The sequence below is a fragment of the Tetrao urogallus genome, assembly GCF_951394365.1.
Source record: "Tetrao urogallus genome assembly, chromosome: 6".
Lineage (NCBI taxonomy): Eukaryota > Metazoa > Chordata > Aves > Galliformes > Phasianidae > Tetrao > Tetrao urogallus.
Genome location: NC_136819.1, coordinates 25,192,121 through 25,219,924, shown reverse-complemented (window position 1 = coordinate 25,219,924; position 27,804 = coordinate 25,192,121). Strand labels below are relative to the sequence as shown.

General features: G+C 46.6%; 1 protein-coding gene across 1 annotated transcript in view; it reads right to left on the bottom strand.

Annotated features, from left to right (window-relative positions):
- The window catches only part of MAPKBP1 (mitogen-activated protein kinase binding protein 1), a gene marked incomplete at both ends in the record, with an annotated part of 87,886 nt that extends 69,656 nt beyond the window's left edge, over window positions 1-18,230 (bottom strand). Inside the window, one exon of the mRNA XM_079537209.1 lies at window positions 18,114-18,230. Coding sequence (XP_079393335.1) covers window positions 18,114-18,230 — 117 coding nt within the window. The remainder of the gene's footprint in view (window positions 1-18,113) is intronic.
- Window positions 18,231-27,804: the final 9,574 nt, after the last annotated feature.

Below are 27,804 nucleotides of genomic sequence, written 5' to 3'. Positions count from 1 at the left end.
ACATGAGCAACACAGGATCCCTGCAGGCCGTTTTCTTATACATGCCTGAACACAGTGTGCGTGCATGTTGTCCATTTCACTGCACCCCCCCTCTTGCCTGCTCTCCCCTTCTGGCCTCCCCTCCATGCTCGCTGCTTTCAGTCCAATTCCAGCTGTCAAGACTGCATTCCTGACCCGTCAGCCCCAGCTGTCAGAGGCTACGTGCTGAATCTGCACTCTGCCTTCTACTTTGTGCACCTGGAATAAGGCAGGCCCAGGGAGGCCATAAATGTCAATGCATGGCCCTGGGGAAGAGGGAGGAACACTATTAAAAGCACCTCTAGAAGCAGCCATAGCAAAAGAGTAAATGTCACGTGCAAATGTCCCTGTGGCCTGCAAAAGAGGACATGATACACAGGTGGTTGATTTCCTACCAGTTTCTACAGTGTGACCTAGTTGTCATAGAATGGCTTGGGTTGGAAGGGACACCGAGGATCATCAAGCTCCAACTCCCTGCTACAGGCAGGGCTACCAACCTCCATATCTAATACTAGACCAGGCTGCCCAGGTCCCCATCCAACCTGCTCTTGAACATCTCCAGACAGGGCATTCGCAGCCTCTTTGGGCAGCCTGTTCCAGCACCTCACCACTCTCTCTGTGAAATTATCCTTAATTATTTTGTTCCTTCCCACTGCCATGCCCACACCAAGGTCCGATTTCTTCCAAAAATACTGCAGGGTGAGGAAAGGTTCCATGCAACATAGTGAACCCTGGCTACAGCCATAGCAAAGCAGTATCTCCCATTCAGCCATCATCTTAACCACAGAAGCTGCGCAACGCAAACTTCCATGGCATTACACAAAAGGTTCTGAATATCCAGGCTTCAGAAATATAAAAGTGTGAAGAGACAAGGGGTGGAATGTGTGTGCAAATTGTCCACCTTTGTCAATGTTATGATTACGCTATTTTGATTTCTGTGTGGGGAATTTTTTGTTGATGCAAGAGAAGATAGTGTGATGAATGTTTATTTTAAAATAAAGAAAAAAATATCAAACAGGCTGCAGGTTTGCTGGCACATCAAGTGTCAATCCTGACACTTCGGACTGTGTATACATGTGGAGTCAATCTGACCTTCTCCAATAAGCAGGCAAACCCTCTGGGAAACAGAAACGCACCCTGCAAAGAAGTCATACTCCAAGTTCTCAGGACTTGGACTTGTGCAGGATCACTTCTTTACAAGAAACAGATTATTCCAATTTGTAAACACGTATTAAGTTTTCACACAGCAAAGAGAGCAGGTGACATACCAGACTTCATGTAGGGGGGGGACTTCTGCCTCCCACACAGTCAATTTGTCCAGTGATTCCTCTTAGTAGAAAAAGGAACCAGTTCACCTCCCCTAGCAGGGAGAAGTATCTGTGAGAGGATTAAATATAGGCGAAGACTTGCAATGGTCCCCCATCAATCTGTCCCAAAAGTGGAGATCAAAGGAAGTAGGATGACTTTGTGACAGTGTTATGTTAGCCTTCTCCAAATCCAGGCACAAAGCCTGAACATAGGCAAAGAAAGTGCTTCAGTAAGAGGAAAATGTGAAAAAAAAAAATAAAAAATAAATTACTACAGCTCCCTTGGGCAGCATTTCAGTTACTCATATAAGGGTTTGAAATCAAGCAGGAGCAAACGGTTCTCCAAGTGAAAGGGTCACTGTTTATCACCGTTAATCATCACTTCCCAGATGAGAAGGGCTCTCTCCACAGTCATTTTCCCCTCTTTTTCGCACAGAGTTTAGTGCTGACAATAGGAGAGACAAGGGAAAGGAAAACAGCTGAACAGGGATTCAGGCAAGGGCTGGCAGGATTTCTCCCACCACAGCTCTACCATAGTCCCACCCCAGAGCCCCAGCCTTGAGCTGGGCCGCTCCTAAACACAAACAGCCAGGAGTTAAAAGTCCACAGCTTCGCTGCAGGACAGGCAGCCGCTCCAAGGGAACTGCGGCAGCTTCGCATAGCTCCCGACTCCAGGGAAGTTAAACACATGGGCCGTAACACAGAGTTTCCAACACTGATATCGCCGTGGTGAGAAGCTCAGTCCTAAATCACTCCGTGCTGAACTCTATAAACAACACATACATTCAAACTAAACATGGACACGGGGCAGACACACTGAAAGGGAGGGCTCCAAGAGCCCTCTTCACAGTTAACCCTGCTGAGGGAAACCAGAACAGGAAAAATACTTCATTAAAGTACCACACTGAAACTTCTGTCCCTGGTTTCCTGCATTTCTTATCACTGGCATTTATTTTTGGTTTAAAAGCATTTGTGTACTGTTTGTCCAAGTCTGTAGGGATGTGGGGAAAGATGTGGTGGCAGAGCTTGTTCCTACAATAGTAAACTATATAGGGTGAAGGAAAGCATCTTAATCAGCTTGTCTAAGGAGACACTCATAATTCATTTGTTCATTCACTCACAACATGTCATGCCAAATCAATTGATTTTTTATCCTTCATCACTGATTTACACAGCAGTTCTGCCTAAGAAGTCATCAACTGCCATTTCTGAGCCATCATTCTAAATCTTGTCCATACCCTGCCCTCACTGGCACAAGGGCAACTCATCAGGTCTTTCAGAGAAGGGGATAGCTTCAAGCAGCATACTTAAGTCTCTGGGAAAGAGTTAAAGAGATGCTCCGAAGATAAAAGCCTGAGCTTTCTATACTCCCAATACCTTACCTGTCCTTCACGGGAGGTCAGGGCTTACCTTGCAGCACCTGGCAGCTCTTTCCTCAACACCAGAACTTGTTCAGGGCTGGGCACCTTGACCTCCCACGCATGCATTGCCCTAAGACTGCAGTGACTTTATAGGGGAAAGTAAATTCTTACATCCTCGGGAGATTAGAAAATGATTTTGCTGTAAGCAAATTTAAATTACATTTAAAAAAAAAAAAAAAAAGAAAAAAAGGAAAACTCTCACATCAGCAATTTAAAAGATGCCAAGGTTGGAAAATAAATACAACAGGAGTACACAGCATTTATCATGCAGACAACATTCACATGGAAAGAGGCAGGTCATAAAGAGATCAGCATTCAATCTCTCTCTAAACATCTTCTGGACTATGTATTGTTTGTTTCACATTACTTGTGAGAAGTCACAACAAACAGGAAGGTGTCCTGTGTTCACAGCAACACGTACTCTCACACAGCTTGCAATCTATAACCAGATATAAGAGGACTAGATGAAAAAGAAAAAATAAACAAAACCACACACTGAGGAGAAATGTCTTGATAATCACTGTGTAACAAACAAGTGGCAGAGCTGGGAATAACCTGAACTTCCTCCCAGATTCCAGAAGCTCAGACCATGCTGAACCTCACTCCTGCTTGAGATTAGGGACAAAAATGTAGAAGAATGCTTAAAAATGAATCAAAGGAATATAAGAGATCGTTTTTCTCCCACACCAATCAGGATATAAAGAAGCAGTCACCAGCTCCCTCCCTACCCCCAAGCTACCACTCACTGCCTGGCTCTCTGCAATCCCTTCCTCCATTCCCTGCCCTCTGCCCTGAGAAATAAGCTTCTTACAGAGAGCCTTTATCATCAACAGCCTTTTATGCACACTAGAATTAAGCAGCACTTCACATCTGCTAGCCAACATGCCTACCAAGCACCCAAGAGATTTCTCCTGTTGGCCAGAAAGGAGACAACTTCCTCCAGCAGGAAGAATCCATATGAACAAGGGCCAAAGACTGAGAAAACAAACAGCAGAGAACTGCTCAAGCACTGATTTTGACTGTTTCCTCAACAACCCTTGCATGCTTCTAGGTACCCTGCTGAGGTGTCCCTGCCCCAGTGCTTAAGTCAGGGGAACCAAAAAGGCCCCAAGAATAATTAAGAGAGACTGCTGATGTAAAAATGAGCAGGAGATATGGCAGGAACTTTGTTTCACTGTTTGGCCCACTTGGTTCAGCATGCATTTCACAAGCATTAGAAAGACAATTTACAAGCCCAATTTACAACCACTCTAGGAAGCTGCTCAGGCACAGCTGCAGAGGAGCACCACATTGATGGAGCTCCAGGCTCCCAGCATATCTATTTCCCTCCCCAGAGCACCACCACAGGCCTGCTTTCTGCTCCAAAGATGCACGCTGCTGCATGCTGACAGTTGTCACTCTGTGTATACCTACCTCAGATGCAGAACGTGGCTTAGTTTTTCCAAAAAAATAAGGATTTGTTACAGATTTCATGGACTAGACCCAAAACCCTAAAGATCGGAATAACTCCCCATGCAATTCAGCAGCAAGAAGCATTACCCTATTGTCTCTCCCCCCATGCCTACAGAGGAAAACATCATTAGACAAAAAACAGCACTGAGTGAAAAAAAAGTTACTAAGACAACTACAAAGCATTCCTAAACAAACACAATAAATCATTTATTTAGAGCGCTTCACCTTCTCTACATTCTTTGGCCTTCAATCAATTCTGCCTGTAATTTTCCTCAAGCGCCTCTTCAGTTTCCTTTCTGAATGAAACAGACTCTGTAAATGAGAGGCACAGCAGTCCAACCACAAGCTCACTTGTTTCAGAAGCCAAAGGTAACCCAACAAAAAGGAAAAGGGCACAGGCTGCTATCCAGGTGCAGAAAACCTGGAAACACAAGACATAACACTGGCAAAGCAGGTCTCTCTTCTATACTTGAGGTTCAGAAGCATGAGTAACTGGCAGAATTGTCAAACGTGAGAACTGAGGAAGTAAAAGCACACACAGAGGAAGCAATTTTATTCAAAGGCTTAAAACCCCTTTTTGTTTGTGCTGCCACCTAGAACTCCTGCCATATGGAGAGAAAACAGAACATAAAAAAATACCACAATTTCTTTACAGCACTTGTCAAGAAATTCAGAAAGCCACAGATCCAGGCACACAACCAAACTGCACTTTCTTCAACGCTTCACAAAGTACTTCTGGTTTTATGTGTTTAACTCTCAGCAAAAATTTCTATTGCCAAAAGCAGAACCTGAAGAAAAAAAAAAAAGATCACGGACCTTCACTCTTAGCAAAAAGTCATTACTCTCAATTCTCATGTTTCCAGTCAAAAGTTTCAGATGTATTCACCTACCCAGAAACATTTAGCAGTGACTTTGCACAAAATACCTGAGTGACACATGTAGTTCAGAAATACCTGAACTACTGGCCTTAAGTATGTTTGTCCAAGGATAATAAGAAGCAGATGAGCACTTGCAGGACAGGCAGTAAGACTGAACAGCAAAGTGATGCTTAGAGTCAAAACATCCCCATTCACTGTCATTTGTACTGAACCACTTAGCCTACCTAAACAGTGCTCAAACTGTTTCATGTCCTCCACCAAAATTAAAAAGACAGCTACAAAGTTTCTGCACTGTTTCTACTTGTTTCTTGCTGTATGCACTGCAATTAGGTAGTAGGCTACAGATGGAGACCAGCTTTATTATGTGTGATGCCAGGCTGTAGTCCCTATCACCAGCCAGATAAGAGGGCAGGATGAAACAAGGCTGATCATTTGACTAAAACCACCCTGCAATGCAGCAGAATGGATTGATGGTAAACTTGTTCATGGAGCACTATACTCCAAAAAGCTATTTACATCCACAATGTTGCTGCTTCTTCTGTAACAATTGTTTTAAGAAAAGACTTCACTTCTACCTCTGAATTTTGTGCTTATCTTCTTAGGTCATCTCAGACTTGATAACTGCAATGAAGCACTTAAAAAAACTTTTTACACAGTCTGATAGTGGTAGGACAATGAAGAATAGCTTTAAACTGAAAGAGGGGAGATTTAGGTTAGATTTATGGAAGAAATTTTTCACTCAGAGGGTAGTGAGGCACTGGCACAGTCTGCCCAGAGCTGTGGATGAGTTCAAAACCAGGTTGGATGGGGCCCTGGGCAGCCTGAGCTGGTGGGTAACAGCCCTGCCCACGGCAGGGGGTTGGAACTGGAAAGTCTTTAAGATCCCTTCCAACCTAAAAGCCATTCTGTGATTCTGGAAGGATCTGTTTACAAGTTAGCCAAGACAAACAAGCACTTACAGTTCAAAGATGGAAAATAACACCAGCCATGAGCAAAGACTAAAACCACATAATCAGCACATTTTGCTATTTCTACAGTGGTCACTTCCTTCATTTCTTTTGAGCAAGATAAAAATCTATTATTAACAGAAAACACCACAGATATCAGCACACGCTGACCAAGCAAAGACTTTTACTAACCAGTTTTGTACAAAGAACCAGACAGGTACTTAGAAACTATAGGAGGCAGTTTGTTTTCAGACCATCTAGGGAAAGTGCCAAGCAGTGATACTTCACAAGATACAGAAGCTGACAGCAACATCCCCATGCATCTGAGAATCCCAGCCACACATCAACATCACTTCAAGACATCGCCACAACATGATGACCAGGGCAAACAACTGCTCAGACCTCCCCAGGAACAGGGGCGAGGAAATGCCAGCCAGAAAGAGTTAAAGAAAATGGAACGTTTGTTTCGGAGTCACAGAACAAACTTGTGGCTTAGGTCACTACAAACTGAACTCTATGGGATTTCTGACAGGTGTTACACCACAAGAGAGAAGAACTGAGCAATCACCACAGAAGAACCCAGTGCTTCATACCCAAGTACTTAAGAGTTTCATGCTCTTTCCTGAAGCCTGGCCATACAATATTGTGTTACTGCTTTCAGCCACCTTCCCCCATCTTTTCAACTGATTATGGGGCACAGGGAATTCCTCCTGAGCCAGCTCTATGGAAGGGAAGCCCTGGTGCTACTCCCTTCTTATATTTATATCAACAACATTACTGCAGCAGTTCCAATATAATTTATATATAGCTCTATGGCTTATTTCCAGGCAGTAGTAACTCAATGCTGCTGTACATGTGTTTAGACCACAGCAATTGGAAAGAATGTCCCATAAACACTGTCAACTTAGCTGTTCCACTGTGACCAAACAGGCTTTATCACGGCAGAAACACAAGCTGTGCCAGAAGCATAAAATTAAAAAATATATATTATCCAGCAAGAAGCTAATCGAGCACTTGCCACCTGCACAGCACTGACAGACTACCACTGTGGTCCCAACAGATTTATAGTTGTAAGTTTATAGCCAGCTCCTATCATACCAGGATATAGTGTCTGACTGACAAGAGACCATGCAGAAGTGAAGTGACCAGGGCGTGTGACAGTGTAAGGGCAGACATGCAATACACAGAGCATCTGCCAGGGTCCTCTTGCATTTCAAAGTAATCTTATGAACTTATGGTCCGGACAATAGTCAGCTTTGTATAGTGCTATTTGCAACCCCTGCTTGCACTGAATATACTTGCAGTGCCATCATATATTAACAAGTCTGACTTGAGCCCAAGCACCACAAACTCAGGGCCTGAAACAAGGGCAGGGCACAGGACTCATGGAGCCAGCTCCATGCAAGTGAAGGAGGTGCATGGTACAAACCCACAGGATCCCACCAAAATATAACACAAATACAAAAATGAAAAATAGCAAAATCCTTTTGCCTCTTCTTAGGTCTGAATCCAATGTGATTTGACTCTAAAAGAGGAGGAAAGCATAACCAGCACTGCAGAAATACCTATAAAGGTTCTTCATTCCTATTTACACATTAGGCCAGCATCTCACTTGGATCACAGGAGGTTCCATTTGGGAGCCTCTGACAGGGGAAAAAGGGGAAAACTATTTCCACATTCTGGGGACGATGATAGGGGTACAGAGAGAAAACGGAACAGTGCAGAATTTCTCTGGTTGACTGCTCACTCAGTGGATGGGATTCAACAAAAGAGTCTCTCTGTTCCAAACTCTGCAGAACTTGTTAGCAATGTGACCAGGAAAAGCAGACAAAGTGCTGCTGAGATGGCAAAAACAACTGCATAAAGACAACTGCATAATATACATATAAGGCATGCAAACATCTCTTGTGCTTGAGATGAATCATCATACATGGACACTGATCTTGCCATCAGCCACAGAGGTACTTATCTCCTCATCCACTGGGTGAAGTGGAACAACTCACGCTGCCTCACACACAATTAAGCACATGCTTTTCGTTGTGTTTTTTTTCAAACCTTCAAGGTCATCATCACTGTAAAAACATTACAGAGAGTTGTGCAAGACTCCACGCATATTACAGCTGTAACGCAACATCAGTGTCTCTCTATAGAGCAAGGGGGTAACTTACTGTACTAACAGGCACATTAAGTAGCGTACACTCAAACAGAAGAGAGTATGCTCCTCCTATTAAACACGCACGCATGTAGAAAAATAGAAACATACTCATACTACCATCCAGCCAGGCCCCAGCATTTAAATATCCTCTACAACACAAAATCCTGCTTGGCAGTTGTTTACAGTACTTTCCTTTCTGGGGATACAAGGCATCCAAATTAAATCACCCTGGATAGCAGGAAGGCAAGGCTTGGGTCAGAATCCAGGCAGGCAGGCCTGGAAGTAAATCCCTCTGCCAAAGGGGTGGCCACATCCTACAGGCAGCAATACCTTCACTTCCCATAGGCAACACTCCTCCCTTGTAAGGAAAATCACCCACTTCGACGTTTTATAACGGGTTTTGCTTCTAAGCCCTTCTTTCTGCCCAAACCACTTCAGCAGCTTATGCTGATTACTGATGAGCTACAGCTCTGCCACTGCATCCCATGAGAGCATCCCAGTTCCAGTAACCTCCCAGTCAAGCTGCAGACTCCAGCTCCTTCCCCGCTATCCAAGGCAGACCCCCAGCTCCTGCCTGCACCAAGTCCTGGCTCCAATGGCACAGTCCTTTCATCTCCAAGGGCTGTGGCTAGGGCAGGTCGGCAGCTCCTCCCTGTACCATAGGCCTCAAGTGCCAGAGAAAAACACCAAGAGAGTCAGCTTGCCAACAAACCTCCAGGCAGTAGGTGATGAGTATTCCCAATTGTTTTAAACCTCTGTAAAGTACTGGCAGCAAAATTACATGCCTTCTTGCAACAATTATTCTTCCCAGGACTCTCATTCAACAGTATTTCCCCACTCCTGGTTACCTCAGGAGCTCCCCAGGTTTTGGGTGCTCTGTAAAACCTTTTTGTTTCACAACAGAGGCAAGTTTTCCCAAAGTGACAAAAGCAATTCATTTCTCTTGGCAGAGAAGCAGAGCTGGAAGCTGCCAGCTACACCTCATTCAACATCATCTGCCAGTAAGGCCAGCTTTATTACCCAGTGCAAACCAGTGCTCTGCTCCAGCTTTGCCGGTGAACTTGAAAGCCAGGACACCCCAGCCGCTGCCACCCAGAATCACTGCCTGATGACAGAGACTCTCAACAAATTACAGAGGATTTGTCTGGACTGGTGGTTCAGCTTGCTGCTTTTTCCCAAACCTGAGTTCCAACTACCTGCCAGGCTCACCAGGGGCACGCACATACAGCACGCTCCCCACGCAAGCCCCAGATCCGCAGCACCGGGCACATGGCACGTCTGAACCCGCGGGGGGGGGGGCGGGGGGCGGAGCCATTGTCAGGTAGCCACGCCCCCCCTCCCCCTTCGCGCATTGGCCGGCTGCGTCTCCACGGCAACGGGAAGCTGCAAGCCCCGCCCCCGGCCGCTCTGCATGCTGTCGCCTTGCAGCGAAACGTTGCGTGCCGGGAACTCCGTGCCGAGCCCTGCGGCAGGTGCGGGACACGGCGGGGCGTCCCGGGCACCTCCGGGAGACGCAAAACCGCACTTGGGACCACCGTATCTAGTGCAAAACTGGGAGAAGAGCCAAATGCAAGGAGTTTACACAGCAGTCATAAACCCCTGCGCGCTAAAACACTTTGCAGTAAGTGGATAAGTATCCTGTCTGTTTTACATTGAGGGAGAAACGACACAGAGGCAGTCCGAATTGCTGAGCAGAGCTCAAAACCATGAGCTGCAGCACAGAACTGCACAGCTCTGCTCCAAGGCTGAGCTGCCTCAACGCATTTCGGCAGCGTGGAAACGTCGGGTAGCAGAGTGAAAAACATCACTCTTAGCCCAGCCTTGCAGCAAAAACACCAATACTGATGCAACTCAACTGGCAAAAAGCAGCCCCCTGGCTGGTACTGTCCATTTCTTTGAGGGACAGCCTGCAACCTCTACACCTAGATCGCATTATGGGCCATACAAGGAACTCAAAAGCTCCTTTGGAACAAAGTCATGGGGGTTTTTTTGGTTGTTTTTCTTCAAATGAAAGCACCTCTAGTACAAACAGGCCTTCAAAGGCACAGGGCTCTTTCTGTGCTACTCAAAAGGTAAGCACCAGATTTCAGTGCCTGCAGGATTGCTCAAAGGCTAACACTTGAGCACAGGAGACTTTGCCAGCCCTTCACCCATCAGCTCCCTGTGCTGTGCCCACCCGGCAGCAGAGAAGGGTTTCTGAGCAGGCAGAACTGTGTTTCACTGCCCCTACTTGGAGGAGAAAGCAGGCTTTACAAATCTGTTCCACTGAATCCATTGCCATAAAGTCTTTCCCTGTCTTTCAAGAACTCCATCCATCTGCTCTCCAGGCATTTGTTAATGCTGTGAGTCTCTGTTACAAATTCAACCCACAATAAGCTGCTTTCTTGTGGGGAAATGAGTCTCTCTGGATCCATGCTGGGGGACGCTTCAGCCTTACTATGCAAAGTGTTTGGGAGGGGCAGAAATTAAAGGACCATCACTGTAAGAGTAGCACTTGTAATGAAGAAATGGCACTTTTCTAATTCCATCAGGTAAGAAATTTCATAATAGTTGTTAACTCATCTTACTCTTCTTGAACAATTGTGAATCTTAATAGCGTATTTTGCAGAGCAAGCAGGACTGGCTTTTATTGCCTCTGGCTTTGAAATACTAAATACACCAGCAGTTCATAGACTTTTCTATAGCACTATTTTCAATCTGAGTTTCTCCACAGTAACTAACAACAGTCCTGGTCTCCTGGGATGTTAGCAAAATTACAAGGCTTACTTGGGTTTCCACAGCTCTAATTCATACGGCTCTTCATCTGCTTGTGCCTTGTTGGAATCATTGCTAGAGCTACTGAAATCATTAATGACAACAGAATCAAATCAGCATTTCCAACAGCATCACTTGGGGACTTTTAAGCAAATAACCCTAAATGAACACACAGGCCTCCAGTGGGAGAAGTGAGAAACATCCTTGGTAATCTCCAAGAGGCTGGGGTTCACAGCAATGGCTAAGATTTGGCCTCAGAGGAGCAAGATTCAATGTCTGGTTCTGCTTTTCAGACTTCCTGTGGAAGTTAGGAGCCATAGCTGTGTAGGAAAAGCATTGTTTCCTTTCCCCCTATCCCCCAAAAAATAAAATGGGGGGCATTTTATCTTTTTAAAGCCTAAAACTGTTTTAGGCTGGGTCTACTTCGTCACATCTGTTCAGTACTCACTGAAGCAAAGTAAAGATGGGATGCTCGGGTAGCCTATGATCATTCAAACACAGTGACTCACCTTTGTACTAATATTTTTGAAGACTGCTCACATGACACAGACCAACCACTGGTCACAACAGCCACAGGCCTCAGCTGTATTTTATAGCACAACACACGGACACGCTCAGGGTGAGGCTAACCTGTGCCATGAAAGGAAAGGAAACACTGGGAGGCTTTCTGAACTGCAGGAGTCACTCTTTAGTGGGGACAGCCTCAGCAGAGTTGCAAGGTTTCAGGCACAGGGAGCAGCCCAAGTGTGGAGCTGGAATCCAAAGCAGAGCACACCACAACCCTGCTGAACCTGCACAGGGACCCTCAGAAGCATCAGCTGTGTGAGTAGAGGTGCAGCAGACAGAAGAAGCCTGAAATGTCTGAGACTGGGCTTGGCACTAGCGAATTATTCAGACCTTAGCTGGGATCACTCAGCCCTAATATCAGGGCCCGTTCTTCTAAGCACCGTTTGAGGGCCATGTAAGCAGCACTCCCTGCCCCAAACACCAAAACAAGAGACTACTATAAAACAAGCCAAAGACTAGCTAACATGGTATTTGCTTTCAGTCTCAGAGAGAAATCTGTTCCAAAGCTCACCAAGCAACTTCTCCCCCGAGATGAACAGGAGCAAGCTCTGCCAAGCCAAAAAAATGCTGAGTGCCAGTGCCTCAGCTGGAAATGGAGGTGAGGCTCTGCTTTTCACTGAACAAATGTAATAAATATACATTTTATCTCATTTGAGTCTGTGCCATTTCCCAAGTGTCTGCAAACCCCTTATGCCACAAAAACAAACAGTGGTTCTGCCTGGCCTGACTCCCAACTGTTTTTGCAAACAAACCAGGTGATACGCCACAGATGCATACACTGCAAGCGCAGATAAGAAAATAGCCAGTGCACCATGGAAGAAGTGTCTTCCCACTGTGACCATGGATGATTTTCCCCACAGCCCCTGGCATGCTGAGGTGAAGAACTGCTCTGATCAGCAAGCAGCAAATACACCACCAGCAGCACCACTGACCAGCCCTGAGTTCTGCCCTCCTACTTACTGTTCCAGCCAGGCCTTTGGCAAAACACGTGTCAGCCTGCTGCAGAACAATGGCCCTCAAGCAGAAGGGGGTTGTCAATCTATATGCACATGGCTTATCCAACACAGCAGGAACAGAATAAAACCTGCTTACGGGACTCTGCAGCCAGGTTAGATTTCTAAGTCCCACGTGTCTTCTCAGAATACCCAGCTGATCTGATCGAGATGAAGAATGTGCAATTCAAGACCTCAGTAGCTTTGAGAGGCCAACCAGGCAAGCAGCACGTGACCACCCACGGGATGCAATCACCATGTAAACCCACTCAGCAAGAGATCTGATTTGTGTTACTTACGCTAGCTGCAACTCAGCTGTTAGCAAATCCTCACTCCCACACTTCTGCGTGGGTCTTTCTGCTGTCCTTCACGATAAAGACAGCATGTTATGTACAGGTGGACAGAAGGGTGGAATATTCCCAGCAATCCTGTCTCAGGTTTGGCAGGAAGGATCACAGTGCCTCATGGATACAACTGCAGGGTGCAAAGCCATACACAGTGAATCGCTATACACTCCATTATGTAGCCATAAGAACAAGAGGCAAATTGGTGCTGCTGTCCAACAGCAGAAAGGCTTTGGATTTGACAGGCCTCATGGCTATAAACCGCATTCAACACTCATGGTAGGCTCCAATTTAGGCCAGGAGACTGAGTCTAGTGTCCCTGTAATCACGAACAAATGTAGCCTGGAAAACCTATGCACGTAATTGTTAACAAACACAAGATCATCCTGAGCACGATGTACTTGAGGATGAAACAGAAGGGACCAAAGCAGTTCAGTCGGAAAGGATTTAGCCCTTGAGCTCCAACACTCTCGATTGCTCTACTGACACCATCTACAGATGGTGAAGAACAGGTCTGGCCATGGAGAGGCTAATCAGCCTTTGTCTTCTGCTTTAAGAGGCACTGTTATAAGCCTGACTAGAGACAGACACAAAATCCCTTCTATCTCCGGATGGCAGCCCATAAGCTGTTGAAGCAATTGAGTGCATTTAGGCAGAGCCGTGCAGAGATCTCCAGCTATCAGCTGGGGTCAAGCAACACTCTTGGATATTGAAGTTAAAGCAGGCACAGCAACAGCAGGCCAGATCTAGGCTAGAAACATCCTCTCCTCTGTACTACTGGCTCTAATGGTCCCAAAACTGGAAAAGACTGCCGGTGAGAAAGCCAGCAGTCTTTGCAAAGGTGCAACCATGTTGTTCATGAAAACAAACTGTACTCTGCAACAGGCCTCAGCTGCACCTTTAATTTAATAAGAGGCAATGATTTTTGAAGATATATACCACTTATGTGTACAAACTACGTATGTGTGTTTTGGTTCTGTTCCAGTTCAGGCTCAGCAACTTTCAGCTGATCCAGTTAAGACCAGTAGTAGCAGCCTGAACTGATTCATCTTGAAAGATGCAACGTTTTCACATAAAAAGTATTGGGCACTGAAGGCAGGAAACCATAGGCAGGCCAGAAGTATTACTCTATTCCCTGTGTCAAGGATGGCTTGTGGCCCCAGCCAAACCCTGCAGCTTTTCAGGGGAACTAAGGAGCTGGAGAAGAACTACGTCACGAATGGGCTGTCAAGATGCCACAGAACTTGCTTTTCTCATAAATCCATGCCTATGCCCACTTCACTCACAGGTAAGACAGTGACACATTGGTGATTTTTTCCCTGCCATTACCAGGGAGATGCCAACAAGCCAACAGGAAACCACGGGCTGGCAATAGGAACAGACATCTCCTCAGCAGAGGACAGGAAGCCCCATCCTACTAGGAGTAGCACAGGGCTCATCTTCAGAACAAAATCTCTCAGAAAGATTTTGCAGCCATCCAGTCCAACTCTGCACCACGCAGCAGTAACAAGTCTTCCAGACACATGTTCACATGACATTTAATGCAGGGGAAACCACAGTACAACAGACCCTGTGCTGGAAACCTCCTGCTGGGAAATTTCAGGTTTCATTCAAAGCATTACTCTAAACTTACAACTTGAAATATTTCTAGCTTAGAAGAAAGCAGGAGAGATCAAAGACATAAGCTGCAAATTCGAAGCATGTCTCTTTGACTCTCTGGTTTACTCTTAAGGAGAAATCTGTAAGCAGATTTTGTAACAATTTGTTTTCACACTGACACTCATGATCTGGTTTGCTTAAGCACCCCCTTCCCCACATTAATAAATAAAAAGATGCGAGCAGAGCTTAGCAATATGAATGTTCCCTGCAGGAACTGTACCCACTCCAGCACGCTACTTCAGTAAGCAGAGATTTCTGTTGCCGAGTTGCAGGGTGCTCACAGCAACCAGGGCATTTTAGCAACAGGAGAGGCTCACATCTGCCCTGCTTCCCTCCTGTCCTGCCACCGCTTCCCATGCAGCACGAGCAAAGGTGCTCTGTTCGCAGTTTTTAACTCTGTCTCTCTACTGGAATCACAAGCATGGTGACCAGATGCATAGCTGGGTTTCTGGAAAGGCTAGTAATCCTCCAGAAATTGAACACAAGCCAACCAACTTCAGTAAGGAAGTTTTAGCTTCTAGACTCCATGCTAATATGCCACAATCCCAGCACTCAGCAGGCCTAGAGGTAAGCCACCATATTGGCTCAACATAAAAAAAAAAAGGAGTTCTGGAGAGGATAGGAAAAATGGATTAACACATCCAAAGTCACAAAGAAAAGTCTAAACACAGAGCTAGTCACATGGCAACAGAAACTGAAATTCCCACAAAACAGAAGTTGTTTTCAAAAAGCAGCAATAAAACTAGACACTGCATCCAGTCTGTCAACAAGCTTTATTTAGGAAACTCCTGTTTCTTTCCCTTATTTATTATATTTTTTAAATATCCATGAGTATGTGCAAGTTCCTTAATTTCACTTCTGTAGAGATCTCCTTTGGGGAGTATGGAAGAACCATGCATTAATTACAGGTAAGGAAAAAGTCCGAATAAAAGTCACAAAACAAGTTCTCTCTTGCATAGTTCCCAAGTAACACATAGCATGTCCTGCACAGCCCTCATGCAAAATATTTGTACTTACCCACACTCCCCCATCCAAAGCAATGAACGAACAGATCCCTGCAGAGCCAGGCTCCCACAGCCTGCCCCTTCCAGACCAGCAGTACATGACTGCTTTGGCTGAAAGGAGCCAAATTCCACAGAGCTTCTCTTCAGCAGGACCAACTGCCCAAGGGGTTCGTCCCTTACCACAGAGACAGCCTGACAGCACTCACACAGCCCAAGGGTTATTTAGGGAAGAGCAGGGATACTTACCACAAATTGAGGAATAGGAAAAGAAAAAGAAAGCAAAAAAAAAATTACAGCTCACAGAAGTCAAGGCAGTGCTGCTGGGGATGTTTATCCAACTTCAAGTGAGTGGCTAGTTGCAAAAAGAGCCTGAAAGACTCGGAAGAATCACAGAGGTGAAGAAAGCTTGTTCTTCGCCTACATCCCCACATGCAGAGTATCAGCTTTCATGCATTAATCTAAGGCAACAGTCCTGCTCCATCTCATATAACTAAAGGAGCATTAAGCAGAGATGACCAACCAAAGCTGCATATTTCATAGACTTTTTCATACTGCCAGGTTCACCTCATTCATTCCTCTCAGAGCAGGTCAGAGAGTCCAAGAAACAAAAACAGCAGGAGAAGCTCTTCCTGCAGGTCAGCAAAGATCCCTCAGGAGAAACATCTGCAAGACTCAAATTTCAGTCCCAAGAATTTACACTCGTTCTAAATTGCAGACCAACAGAATCTTCTACTGCTATTTCAGAATAGGAGAACTGCTTCTCACCTTGGAAGGCAGAGGAGCACATGCACGGCAGAGACCATCATAGATTTCAAACAGGTGAAGGAAGCACCTCTGCTGGATCTTTGTTAAAGGGCCCACTCTTGTTTGCTTTACCCATTTAAAGAAGGCCGACAAAGTCACTGAGAGACATTCAGAACAGACCAAGTTGGGAAACCAACACCAGCACCTAACGCCTCATCATTTCATGCTTTTACCAGCCAACTCCCTCACCAATTAACTGCTCTCACTAGTAAGACACAAAACCCAGCCCTTAAACCCTAATTCGATGGTGTGGAATTTATCCATCATGTCCCCAGGGAATCAAGACAGCCCTGACTGCAGAATGGATACAATGGAGCTCTTCCAAAAGTCATATGCAAGGCAGAACAACAACAACAAAAAAGAAAAAATAAATAAATCAGATATCAGAGAAGGCCTGGGATGTATAGCAGCAGTCCCAGTTCTGAAACTGAGCAGGCCAAACTCAGCTCCCTTTCACAGTGCTGGAGTTCAGAGCCCCTGTACACGGTGGTATGGCAGCTTTTGACTGTTCCACAGTACAAGTCAACTACCTGTTCTTCAGTAACAGGCAGAAAGCAGGCTTCCTCGGCAGCACCCAGGCTGCATTACATGCAGTGCATGCATGCACACGCACACACAGGCCAGGCACCAGCACCAAGGACTCTCCTCTAGACAGTTCTGAGGAAGCTGAGCAGGTTTTTCTCTTTTGTGGCAAGAGAGGAGCATTGTGCTCTTCAGTAAAAAAGAGCCATCTCTATGAACTTCCAATCAGATGCAGAGCTTCAAGAGAAGGGTTTCATGCTGGGACAGGCCATTTAAACAGAGTTATTTCTTCCCCCTGCAGTTTTACATACGTTCCTTACTCCAGCGGCAAACTTTCCAAGCACTACTGGCCTGAGATAAATGAATGCACTTTGCATTCATGTATTACAAGGATTTCTTATTTATTACTCGGTCTTCACAAGGGGGAGGGATTAACTTTTCTATTTATGGAGACAGAGCAATGCAAGCACTGGTTGATTTGCCCAAAGTTACAAGTGAATCAGTGGCAGAGACAAAACCAGGTGCCCTGACTCAGATGCGCCTGCTGTCAGCACAAGGAAATGCCACCCAGCTCCTCTTCTGCCCACAGCTGGAGAGAAGTCATCCTTCTCTCCTCATGACACCAGTCAGTTCCCAGAGAGTGACTGTCTGCCAGGCATCCTCTGCAACACCAAGAGGAGCCACAAATTTTTCAGATAGGATCAACTACACCTCAAACTAAGCGTCCCCTAGAGAAGGGAGAGCTTAGTCTGAAGCATGCAGAGAAGGAAGATGGAAGAAAGCACATCCAGGATAGCAGAATGCAAACCCCATCTGAACAGTCACTTCAGAGACACAAATCACATTTTCCATCTTTCTAAGCATCTCACCCTTCCCCAGATGCTCACAGAACACTCCTTTGTGGGGCTAAGAGCCATTGCTTACATGGAAAAACAAGTCTCTGTGTATTGTTAGTTGCCTGTAACACCAGGTAGCAGTTTAGAACATGGAGGAAGGAACAGCATTATGTTCCTCCTGCCAGTCATCCATAACAACTCCATATGCTAGAATGAAGAAAACCCCAAAAGCTTTCCAATACAGCAAAACTTCAGACTGGGTACTTACAGTCACCATCCATCATGAACAGGCCTTTTCAGACCCTGCCAACTAAAAAACATACTATAGCCACATATCAGATGTTCTGTGTGATTCTCTGGTCACACCAAGTCTCCCACGGAGGTATTTTCAGTACAGATGGGACTACATGCAACAAAGTTAAAGAAAGCATGGTGGCACCATGCAACACTCACCTTATTGCCTATATCTTCACGCTTGTTCCCAGGCTTGCTTCTTCTCAGCTTAATGGAGGGGGAGCGAAGGAGGTTCTTGATCCGACTTGTTATTGTAGACCCTTCAACCGACATCATCTCCAGGTATCAGGAGATATTACACCCCACGCAAACCGTGCCTAGGGAACAAGCCCAGGTCTGAGGCAGAAATACTTGACAGCTCAGCTGTGCTTACGCGTGTTCACACATCTCTCAGCGATCCTGCTCCAGAGCTCCACTCCTGTTACTCTGCTATTCACAGCGGCTGGCTGACCTTCCTTCTGCAGATTCCAGAGGATCAAATCAGCAGTAACCTAAACTGAAAGATGCACTCGAGGGTCAGTAAGATATCTGCAACAATTTTTAAGCTTCATTATTTGCAAGAAATGACAAAAACAAGATTTAATAACGAGGGGGCTGCAGAATTATTCCTTCTCGGAGGCTTTCACAAAAGATTATCCTTATTTTACTGCCAATTAGCAGATTTAAACCAAACCAGCAGACCTAAGATGTTCCCGTCCCTGCACTTCGCTATCAGTCGCTATGGGGTTTGTCCGTCAGCCCCTTGCTTTCGTTGGCTCCACCTCGGGCTCTGCAGCCCAGCAGCACAATGCCGCACTCAGTTAATAAAAGCAGAGAATAAACGCGAAGGAGTTTTTAACTCCCAAAATTGAGCTCCGCTTTATGCACGCACACGGATCGGCGATACCCGGTAATAAAGGTACTCGACAGCCCCCATCCCTGCCGACGGAGCGGGGCGCGAGGAGCTGCCGCCGCCAAGGAGCGCGGAGCTGCGGCCAAAGCCCTCCCCTCCGCACACCCCCGGAGCCGGCCGGAGAGACCGGAGCAAAGCCTGCGGCAAACCATCCTCCCGGCTTCCGTGCGAAACGGGAGCGGGGGAACGACGGAGAAGGAGCGAGCCGAAGGACGGCGGAGCCTCCCGCCACCGCGACCCCGAGCCCGCCCACGGCCGCAGCCTCGCCTACCTGGTGCCCAGGAGCCGCTCTGCCGGCAAGGCCGGCGACCGCGGTACCCCGCAGCGCCTGCCCATGCAGCCGGCCTCCCCGAGGAGGGGCCGCCGTGCGAGCCGCCCCCGCGGGCGGGGCGGGGGCGGAGGCCGTTCCCTCAGCGGCGGCGGCGAAGGGGGCGGCTCCGCGCTTTCCGGCTTCGGCCAGAAGCGGGGGATCGTCCGCCCGGCCCCGCGGGCGTCCCGGGCCGAGCGTCCGCCCGCCCGCGCCGCCCAACCGCTGCCCCCAACGGCCGCAGCGCCGTCCGCATCCCCGCCGCCCCCGGGCCTCCCGCCCGCGATCCCGGCCGCGCTACGGCGCCTCGCGTGGGTCAAGCGGGGAGAGACGGGGCGGCGCGCGCCCCTAGCGGCGGGATCGCGAGGCGGGAGCGCGGCCGTTAGCGGCGGCTGTTAGCGGGCGGGAGGGGGTGGAGCCGCCTCGGCGGTGCCATGCGCGCGGCGGCGTGCTGGGGTGCGCGGGGCGCGTGCACTGGGAGGCTGCGGTGCTGTGCCGTGCCAGGCGCCAACCGCCGCTGAGGTGGCGGCCGCCAAGTACGGAGCGCAGCCTCAGGGCGGAGATTTAGGGTGAAGCACGCTCTGGGGGTTCAAAAAGACTGCGCGCCCACTCTGGCCCAGAAACCAGCATTTCTTCATGTAGAAAAGTCCTCCCCCTTCCTTAACACAGAGGGGGCTGTGAGAAAGAAGGGTCCAGGCTGTTTAGCAGGGTCTGCTGTGATAAGGCAAGGGGAAATGATTTCAGACTAAAAGAGGGGAGATTTAGATTGGATATGAGGAAGCAGTTTTTTACAGTAAGGGTGGTGAGGCACTGGCACAGGTTGCCCAGAGAGGTGATGGGTGCCTCATCCCTGGAGACATTTGCAGTCAGGCTGGACAGGGCTCTGAGCACCTGGTGGAGCTGTAGATGACGCTGTTCAGTGCGGGGGAGTTGGACTAGATGGCCTTCAAGGGTCTCTTCCAACTCAAACAATTCTATGGGTCCATTATTTTAACTGGCCCTCAGCAGTGACCACGATGGGCAGTGCCATGGTGCCTGGCTCTGTGACACTGCGTGGTTGTTTGCATTCTCAGCAGGATTCTGATGTGTAGAAAAGGGTGCTAAGTTTTATGCAGACTGGGATGAGTTCTGGTGAGTGGGACCACTCATGCTGGGCATGGAGTTAACAACACACACCAGTCTGTGTCCCTCTGGGACCTGGCATTGCAGAGGTGTGGGGAAAGCAGTTAAAAGTTCTTGAATTTCTGCTGTTCAACAGGAAAAACACCAAAGTCACCACATTGGTGAGAAGCACACAAACATCAGGGAATGACCTGGGAGATGTCTTTGCAACAAGTGAGAAACACTCTCAGTAAGTTTGGCTCCAGCAAGAACCTTAGTGAAGCACAATTTTTGATTTGCAATAGTGGTGGATGCGCACTCTTTTATGACAAGAGAAAAAACACGCACCTTGCCAGTGAAATACACACCCTTATATATCCTTTCTCTCAACACAGTTATCATCTCTCCTCATTACTCATTGGCTGAGCATCCCAGGCTTGCAATCTTGATGCAGTTACTAAGGAATATTTCCCTGTTAGGCCTGTTACCAACCTGTTGTTTTTAAGTATATCTTGTATTTCTTTATGGAGGTAGGAGGGAATATTTCATAAGATTATTGCATTTTTTTCTAGGGATTAAGGTTATCACGATTGTTCTGTTCTGTGCTAGGCCTACCCTGCAGATTTGCCTTATCTTGAATTAGTCAGAACGCTCCAGTTTCTGCTTTTAAGCAAAATATTTGCTCTACCTTGTGCTGGTATCCGCCTCAGCAATTTATTGTGAGAAGCAACCCATTTTATAAGAAGGTTATAAGTTTAGTAAGGGCTTATACTTTAATATTAGAAGCTTCTGCTGCAAAAAACACAGTCTAACTCTCACACAAGGGATGGCAGAGATGTCTGCCCGGGAGATGCTGTTTAACTGCAGCCAGTGTTGTTCAGGTGCTTGATGCTGAGTGCAGTGTAATATGATGTGTGATTACAATTCCTTGTGACTGTGAGACTAACTGCCTCTGAAACATCACCACACTTCCAAAGTCATGGGAAAGGGACTGGAACAGGGATCCGATGGTTCTAATTTTCCAAGTAATGCTTACTCTCTTTGTAATTATATGAAATAGGATGAAATATCACTTAGTTTTTTTCAGTTCATCCTGAAGAGAAGGATCTTACCAACAACTTTAAAAAAGCTTTTTGTAGGGTTTTATTAGTATAAACACTTTCTATTTTTAAATTTGATCCTATTAATACCAAGGAAAAACAAGCAAGAATCACCAGCTTCCTCTGGGCATTGCAGTACAAGTCCTACTGCACACCTGTTTCACCACTTGAAGGGCCTGGCTTTATAATTCTAATGTCAGATTTGTGAAGGATTAGTGTAAAACCCTTACACTGACACGAGCTTGGCTGAAACTGGAGTGTAATGCTGGCCTGTGTGGCTGCTGTTCTCCCTGTCACCCTGTCCTCCAGTAAGTACCAAATAACTTGAAGAGAAGAAAACTCCCATTTTTTTTGTCTGTTGTTTGTGTAGGGCCCACTCCAGTGGGCAGCACCCTGACTGAGATCAAGGAATGGTATTTGGAGGCAGCAGGATTTTCAGCTTCACTCTGAGGTCGTGAGTTCTTCCCTTCCAGAAAAACCAATCTATCATAAATAAATGATATCATTTGTGTTTGGCTTTTACTCTTCAGTGATGTGCTCTTAAAGCAGTCTTGTGGGAAGTGCCACAGATAATGAGAGCAGATGCCTCGTAAATGAAATGCCCTATTTTTAAGCATTAGGTAATTAAATATCTGAAAACATTTTCCTCTGTTGCAGAAATCCTCTGTGCTTTGCTAGGAAATAGCATCTTGCAAATAATCCCATAAGCCTCCTGTATGGCTCAAAGCAAAAGGAACAGTTTCAAAGTGGCTTTAATCAGAATGATTTTCCTACTTGAAAAATGTCTCAGTAAAAAGGCATGTGAAAGAAGACACGGAGCAGCAGAGCACCCCTTGGTGTGATGTTGAAACGTTTCATTGGACTTGTTCCCCTCACAGACCAAGTTCTCCCCTGACCCATGGGCTGACAGGGAACAGAAGGTGGTGAGGATGTGTGTGGTTCCCTCAGTGGACCTGCAGAGAGCTGCAGAAGCATGGTATAACAGGGTTAGTGAGCGGTTCCATGCCTCGGTGACCCCACCGCATCGGTACCACGCTGCAGTCACAACCCAGGTGTGACAGGATTTATATTTTGCAGACACCGGCAGATGCTTCTGTTAATAGAGTGAGCTCCTGACTGAAAGCCGTGGCAGCTGGTGTGAGAAACTGAGGCCAGTTTGGAGACCAGGTGTGCTAGTCAAGGGCTGGCACCACACCAGTGCGGAGTCACAGCTTCCAGACAGCGCAGAGTATAGGTTGAGCTTGCTCATGCATGTCTGCAAAAATTGCGTGCAGACATTTTGCTCCACTGCCACTTTCCTGAGCAGCTTTCGAGCTGGTTTAGCAAAGGCCAAAGGAAAAGCAGAGAACACATTTTTCCCACCAATTTTGAAACTTTGGGGACAAAGAGCACTCAGTCATCTGTAGGAGCTGTCTACTCTTCCAACAGACCAAGGTGCTGCTTTCCACTTGGGCTCTTGGCCATCAATTTAGCCGTGCAGGATGTTGATTCTGCTGGATCATGACGTCTCTTTCAACCTGTTGACTTGTTAGAACAACAGGCACTTGGGTGGGGAGGGAGAGCAGAAGAGGAAAGGTGATCAGCTTTAGTCTACTCCAGAATCAAAGTAGGTATATAAAAACATAGGAAGGTAAGGAACAAAGGAGAAAAATGTTGTTTTTGCTGTATAGAAGATATTTTACATATGATTTTGCTCCAAGTAGGAGAATGACTGAAAGCTTAATAATCATTTAATTATTAACCTTTTCCTCAACTATGAGTTTGCCCTGGCAAAATGCACTAAGGATCCTTCACAAGACATCCAAAGGTCTCCTAAGCTCCACGTACAGCATTTCAGGAATGAACCCCCACAGTTAGTTGTTTCTGTTGACTTGTTCTACCCAAGTGATCTTTGTTCCTTTCTCGCCTTTATTGTCTACAAGGATAAGCAAAAGGACTTTCTGGAAGCTGTTTCCAACCCAAACTTGGGTCTTTTTATCAGGCTCCTGGTACCTGGCTTTAAATGTTTAGTTTCCAATCAGCAGGATCTTTTCTTTACATGTTGCTATAGAAAAGTCATGTAGACATCTGCAATTAATAATGATTGCAGACAGAATATGCTTCTATCGCAGATCTCGGCTTAGTTTTAAGAAAATAAAAACATACATGTGTGATTGGTAGAAACCTAGAGAAGTAAGAACAAAATGTGCAGTATAGGAAGCCCAAGTGAGGGTAGGAAGATGCTGCTAATAAAAGGCTTGTGACACTGAGGATGGGTAGTTACTGTAGTAAGATAAAAGATGCAGAGGTGTATTTGCAAATCCCAAGCACAGTTACACCAATATTTATTTTCTAAATTAGATGAATGTACCCTAACCTGAAGGAAAAATTACAAATCCATTTAAAATTCAACTCAGGCAAATAAATCCACTTATGTCTTACTCCTGTATTTCAAAGAATCAACAAAATCCATGTCCTCATTTTAAAATTCTTTGAATATAATTAGCAAAGCACATATGTGTGTCTTGAGATCTCAAGCCCAGGCTGTGCATCTGCCTGCACTGAGTCACCCTGGTGCCTGAGGCATACATACATCTAGTATGCAGCCAACCTTGGAGCTCCCTGAGAGTTACTAAGTGTGATAGCAAAATACAGTGTGGGACAAGTGGTGGAAGATTGGAGGAATGGGGACAAAAGCAGCCATGTGTGGATAGAAGAAGGCTGTCTCTCACTGGACTGGGACACATGCAGTGGTCAGACATTGGATAGATGTCTGTACTTGCAAGGGGCATCCAGAGCTGAAAGCCACGTTATGGGTAAACCACATTTGTCCAAACTGATGCTTAAATAAGAGATGCCAAGTCCTTGTTCCCTTTCCTAGGAGTTACTTCTGTTCCATTGTTCACCTTAATTACTGCTCTCTAGAAATGTGAAGCACAGGATGAACTTACCATCATCCTCTTCTACTCAGCTCTGGTGAGGCCGCACCTCGAGTACTGTGTTCAGTTTTCGGCTCCTCACTACAGGAAAGATATTGAGGTCCTGGAGCGTGTCCAGAGAAGGGCAACAAAACTGGTGAGGGGTCTGGTACACAAGTCTTATGAAAAGTGGCTGAGGGAGCTGGGATTGTTCAGTCTGGAGAAGAGGAGGCTCAGAGGAGACCTCATTGCTCCCTACAACTTCCTGAAGGGAGGTTGTGGTGAGGAGGGGTTTGGCCTCTTCTCCCAGGCAACGAGCAGGACACGGGGCAATGGCCACAAGTTGTATCAGAGGAGGTTTAGGTTGGACATAAGGAAGAACTTCTTCTCTCAGAGAGTGGTCAGGCACTGGAATGGCTGCCCAGGGAGGTGGTGGAGTCGCCATCCCTGGCAGTGTTCAAGAGGCGTCTGGATGACGTGCTGCATGATATGGTTTAGTACTAGTGGTGGCAATGGTGATTGATGGTCATTGATGATGAGGTTGGAGTGGATGATCTTATAGGTCATTTCCAACCTTGTGATTCTATGATTCTATGATTACCATTGAACTCCAGGGGAATGATAAAAGCTTCCCCTAGAGCAGTCACTGTACACCCTTCCCAGCTTGGGGCCCTCCAGTGTTTCTCCACAGAGGCATGTATAGCTCCACACCTCAGCCTGCTGGCAGTGGGGCGCTGGAGGGTTTGGGGAAGGTAGGCCAGAACAACCACACTCCACAAATTTAAAAGCACTCAGAAGGCCTAACTGAGCCACTGCCATTCTGCTGTAACGTCACAGAAGGGCCCACTTCCCAGAAAAAGGTTGGGCTAGGTTAGGATATGTTGGGTCAGATTGGGTGAGACAGAGCTTCTGACAGTTGCAAGCACAGAAGGATCATGAGATAGGTTTTTCTGCATGTGTCCAAACACAGGTCAGGACATAGTCATCCTTTATTTGTTCTCCCTCTGGCAGGATAAGCAGAGCATACTAACTATGTTGTTTTCGCTCTTGGGCTGTTCTGCATGTGAAAAAAACGGATGCTGCCATTTTCCAGCTCTACCCTGGGGCTCAGGGAAGAAGTCCTGAACACCACATGGGAACGTGTTTCCTGCCAGCAGCTTCCCAGAAGTTCTTATCTTGGGGGCCAGCTCTAAAGTGGCCTCTGCCATAGGGACCCAGAAGGAAAGAAGTGTGCAAACTCTTCTGGTGCCAACCTGCATGCTCCCCAGTGCCTGCTGCCGGTATGTAGGTCACTGGTGAATGTTTGCCTCTGAGCCTGTCTGCCCATCTTGTACTGCTCTGCTCACAATTAGCTCGCACTTCGGTAACTGACCTAAAAAAGCCTCTTTGTTTCATTCTAATTTATCCCATGCTTTAGATTTCGAGAGAACAGTAATTAAGGAGAATAATGTAGTGCAAATACCTTCTGCAAACTCAAAGGAGAGTGTGCCCTGATTGGAGCTAGTCTTTCTCTTGCTGATGGTCAGCAAGATGGCAGAGAAGTACTTAGCCAGCATTGGGTTTAGCTTTGGGAAGACAACGGCTCAACAGAGCTTTTGGCTTAAACATGCCATACAACTCTCACAGATACTTTTTATTGTTACCTACCATAAGCAAAATCAAGGAGCTATAGCAAAACAGCAAGGAAGCAAAAGAAAAAAAAAATAAATAAAAAAAAGGTTTATATTGCAAGCTGTAAAATCCACCTGTTTGTATTAGCTTTCCCCAGCTGTGCATTTTGTTTCCTGCAGCCACGCTTCACTCGTTGGTGATGCTCTGAATTTCCTCTATCACAACCCTGTCCCCCCTGCTAAGTTTTGATTTGCCAACATCTATGCTCAAACAACAGAGCATGCAACTCGCTTCTCTCACATTGTTGAACTGCACAGCACAGTGCTGAGTTTCAAGCACTGCTTTTTTGCCTCAGTTTCCCCATCTATCCTTCCTACAGGGTGTCATCTTATGAATGCCACTTCTACTGGCTCTACTTTTTGCATTTCTCTTCCTTAAAAACAAAAGAGTATGCATTCCTACTAGGCCAGCTGTGGCACCACAGTGAGAGCAGGTCCTGGTTACATTTGTTATCTGAACAGGACTGCATTTGCAGTTTTTCAAACCCACTGCCTGTACCCAGCCCAGCCCTATTCAGTAGAAGCCTGTGGCAGCCTCTTTGTGGCAGACTCCCAAGAGCCTCACTACAAGAACCCTGCTGGGCATCAGGCAAAGAACTGTTGCAGAGACTGCATCCAGGAAGCAGTGTGCAGGCAGAGGTGGGCACAAAGAGAGCTGAAGACAGGGCTTCCCAATAAGCCTAGGTTAGGTATTCAATTCCAACTGCATTTTCTTGGGAAGCCAAGGCAACAACTTACAGTAAACTCTTCTTAAAATCTCATTCCATTCAACCTCAGGCTCCTTGACGCAGCCTCTCGGGCCCTCAGCCTGATTTCCTGAATAACATACCTGAGCTTGCAGAATTCACCATGCAGAATGAAATTTGACCTTCCCACTACCCATAGCAACGATAATTCAGTAGAACACCACAAACCTTGGATGGCAGTTTCCCTCAGGCCATGGTATAGTAATACAAGTCAAGTAGAAGAGGAGTGAAACACAAAACTCAGGGAGCAATCCTGTCAGAGACAGTTGGCAAAGGAGTGCCTCCCTCTCTCTCAGGACAAGGACACTCACACACATGCACTGTCCCCTCCCTTTCTTTAGGGCAGAACACTTTACAGAGGTGACATCAAATAGGAAGGGGTCAGCAGCACTATTTGCATGAGTAAGACTGTCTGGAGAGAATTCAAGTGCGCATCTAACCGGCATGTATGGATGTGCTCATTTCCATGCCGACATGCAACAGTGCTCTGATGAGGGATGCTTTCCTAAAAGCAGTGCAGTGTGGCTCAAATGCCAGACAGAAGAAAATGTGGCCAATTAGTCATCTGGCAAGATAAGTGACTGAAAGAGATGGGAATAGAGAAATAGACCCAGATCTCAAGTTCATGGTCTTCAGGCATCATGAGACAGCAGATACAAGAGAGCTCAGGGCAGCTGTGTGGCTGGAACCAGTATATGTTTATGAGCAATGAGGTGCAACAACCCAGCAGAGAGAGAAAGAAACCCAAAATAGTACAGATAGAATCAAGGTGGGGATTGACATAATGACAGACATTATGTCAAAGATGCAACAAACTCACAAGGCTACTACCAGTGTGACAGGTGTTGGGAAGGCAGGAAGGCAGCAGCAGCAGCCTGGCAAAGTCCCCACAGGTATGTGATGCAGCCCCCCAAAATCTTGGGGTTTTCAGGTCATGGCTGGAGAAAGCATTGAACAACCTAGCTTGGTCTGATGGTTGCCCTGGGTCTGAGCAGGAGGCTGAGCTGCACATCTCCAGAGGTCGCTTCTCACTTGAGTTTTCCCTTCAGCCCACAAGCGCCTACGATTTGACACAGCGATAAGGCAGCTAATGAAATTGCCATGCCAACAAACTGGGCTTATGCTGGCTGTTACAGC